General features: G+C 30.8%; 1 protein-coding gene across 1 annotated transcript; it reads left to right on the forward strand.

Annotated features, from left to right (window-relative positions):
• Nucleotides 352-1,943, forward strand: LOC107628953 (B3 domain-containing transcription factor VRN1; the record flags this gene model as incomplete). The annotated part of the gene is given in 2 exon segments (XM_016331601.2): nt 352-690; nt 1,536-1,943. Coding segments are annotated over 2 exon segments (468 nt in total), but the record flags the coding sequence as incomplete, so codon positions are not given.

Consider the following 3,361-nt stretch of genomic DNA (forward strand, 5'->3'; position numbering starts at 1 on the left):
TTGTATTTAATATTTATAATTAACTTATTCAATATTCAATATTATACTAATTAGTAAAAATAACAAAAGTAACCTGTCAAAAAAATAAAAACCGGTACAAAGATAGGGACCCATTAAAAAATAGCTCTCTTCTTGTACCCAAAAAAAGAGAAAAATAAAAAATAAAAAAAAAAACACTCTTTTTCAATTTCTAACCCCAAAGGCAAAGCAAAAACAAGGGGGATTTAGGATTGAAAAACCCAAATCTGGAAAAAAAAATTAAAAAGAAGAAAAAAACAAAAAAGGCTCCGAGTGAGCGAGTTTGTGGTGGTGACTCGGTACCGAGTCACCACCACAAACTCGCTCACTCGGAGCCTTTTTTGTTTTTTTCTTCTTTTTAATTTTTTTTTTTAAAAAAAATTGTTTGACCCAAAAAGCAGAGAAGGTAGTGAGAGGGTGAAGAACAGAAAGGGTGTGAAGTGAAGAAGCAGATCTGAAGTGAAGAGGTGAAGAAGAAGAAAGAAAAAAGAAAAAAGAAAAATCCCAGTAATTAGAGAGCCCAAAGTTGAAAACTTTGGATCAAAGGGTTAACAAAAAAACAAAACTTGGTTATGCTTTGAGCCTTCTTTCTTGGTCTTCACCCCCCAAAAAATGCCTCGCCCTTCTTTCCATAAGGTTATTCTAACCACCACTCTCCAATCCAAGCAACTGGTACATATCTTCTCCCTCTTTCTCTCTTTGTTTCCGTTTTTGTGTGTATTTTTTGTTTTTTGAGGAATTATCAATTATGATTAGGTTTATAAGAGATTTGAGTGAGAGTTTGAAGAACTTGTTAGACTGTGTTTCTGGGTCTTGCCCTCTTTCCGCAAGTTTGGATTTTTTTTTTCTTTGGGGTTGTTTAAATACACGGTTGTGTCTCCTTTGAACATTGAGTTTGTTTAATTGCTATGAAGGATTATTAGTGATGAATAGGGTTAATGGTGTTGGGACTTTTTAAGATGCTGCTTCTTGCCTGAGCTGAAACTGAAGTTAGTTGTGGACTTTGTAAAGTGTGGTGATTCGTTTATTTAATTAATTACAGTAGTTTTGCTCTTGAATCTCACTATGTTCTCCATATAGAGAAATCTACTCTAAAATTGCTAGAACCCTTGTTGTTTTGATAGATAGTGCTGAAGAAAAGTAAATAAATTTAGTGTTCTGCTTTCTGTTCCAATTTCTCTATTGACATTAGCTATTATTTCCTGGCACTACCTTTATTGAGACAATTATGATAGAGTGAAACTGTTTTTAATACTTAAACCTAAGAAATATTTGGCATCTTTTCAGAGCCTGTATGTGATATCTGTATGACTGTATTTGGCATTTGATTTGAGCTTCACTATTCACATTATTTCAAGTGTTCTAGTTCAGGTTGAAGAGTTTCATTATCCTGAATTTCACTTGCCTTAAAGCTGAACTTGTTGAAATGGATTTCAGAACATAGAACATTGCATGTTTGAAATGAATCAATATATGGTCTCCAATTTAATATGCGTAACCTGATCTGTGAATTGCAGAGAGTACCAGATAATTTTCTGAGAAAATATGGGGGTGAGCTTTCCTCCTTTGTTAACCTGTCTGTTCCCGATGGTAGTTCGTGGCGTGTGGGACTGAAAAAGGTAGACAACAAATTTTGGTTCATTGATGGTTGGGCAGAATTTGTTCAGCGCTATTCCATCGGTGTTGGATACCTTTTAGCTTTCAGATACGAAGGAAAGTCGAATTTCAGTGTTCACATTTTTAATTTGGCTACTGCTGAGATAAATTATCAATCACCCACACGAAGCAGCAATGAAGGATCTTACTTTGCGAATTGCCTCAAAATTTTTGAAGAAATGGAAGATGAAGACTTCACTGAATCCAAACCAGCCTTGCAGAATCTATTTAACGGGTCCAAACTTAATAGTGTAAACTGGGGTGAGGGCAGGAATGCATAATCTTGAATCACAAAGATTATATAGATTTCCCCCTTTTTTTTTTCAGAATACCATATTTTATTTTAGAGTAAAGTACGTTTTTGTCCCTAACGTTTGGGGTAAATCCTATTTGTATCCCTAACGTTTGTAAAAGTGATTCAATGTTATCCTACTATCAATTATACTAACAAATCAGATTATATTTTTCAATTTCTCATTTGGATGTATTCATTCTCAATTAGATCTCACTTGGATGTGTTCGATTTTAATATTATACCCACTATTTGTGTTTAGATTTAATCATGTTCCTAGAAAAGTGAATTATGTAAATGTTGTAGGAATTAGTTTCAACATTTGATGAGCTATTTCTCGGAGTAGATCATCGATTCTATAACATACATTTGTATTCTAACTTCAAGAAGAGATTTTTTAGAACTCAAACTAAAGCGCTCATTATGTATAATTGACGGCAGGATAACATTAAATCACTTTTACAAACGTTAGGGATACAAATAGGATTTATCCCAAACGTTGGGAATAAAAACGATACTTTACTCTTTTATTTTATTTTTACTTTTATTAATAGTTTAATTTTACTCCTAACTCCCAAACGTTGGGAATAAAAACGATACTTTACTCTTTTATTTTATTTTTACTTTTATTAATAGTTTAATTTTACTCCTAACAGTAGCTCTTTTTTTTACCAACTTATCTTACTTTACAAATATATAGGTAAAATAGAAAAATCAATGCAATCCCATGGGGTTTAGGACTACTTGTCAACATGCAGAGAAAGAATTGTGTTATTGATGAATATTTTTTATTTTATATACTAAGTAGATTCATATTTCTTTTAATTGTTAATTAAATGTAAATTTAATTTTAAATAAATTTTGTATTTTTGTTAATAGTTAAAAGCCGTAGCTTGACTCAATATAGCATATTGGAAAATAAAATTAGTATTTTTTTTAAGGATACATCATACATCCATCATTGGAAGAGGCTAAGAAGCTTCAATAAATTGTATCTCTCTTTCTTTTAAGTTAGTCAATTTTTTTTCCCTTTTTATATAGCTCTAATAAATGATGTAACGTGTATCTTGCAATTTTGCTTTGAAGAGTTGGTTGATGAGAATCTTTGAAGATCGTGAATTTATAGTATTGCGTTTGGTTTTTTGTAGGAAAAAGAAGTGTGTCAAAATAGAAATAAGAATAACATATTATTTTGGTCTCCAAAATTTGGGTTAAATTCTAATTTAGTTCATAATGTTTTAAATATCTTATTTCTGTTTCAAAAATTTTTAAAGTTTCTATTTTAATTTCAAAAAAATTTTAAACGAATTTAATGTTATCCCACCATTAAATTTGACACAAATAATTCGCATATTAAAGAACCAATAATAGTATATAAATAAAATAATTAATTCA

Source organism: Arachis ipaensis, chromosome B03, assembly GCF_000816755.2.
Source record: "Arachis ipaensis cultivar K30076 chromosome B03, Araip1.1, whole genome shotgun sequence".
In the NCBI taxonomy this organism is placed as follows: Eukaryota; Viridiplantae; Streptophyta; class Magnoliopsida; order Fabales; family Fabaceae; genus Arachis; species Arachis ipaensis.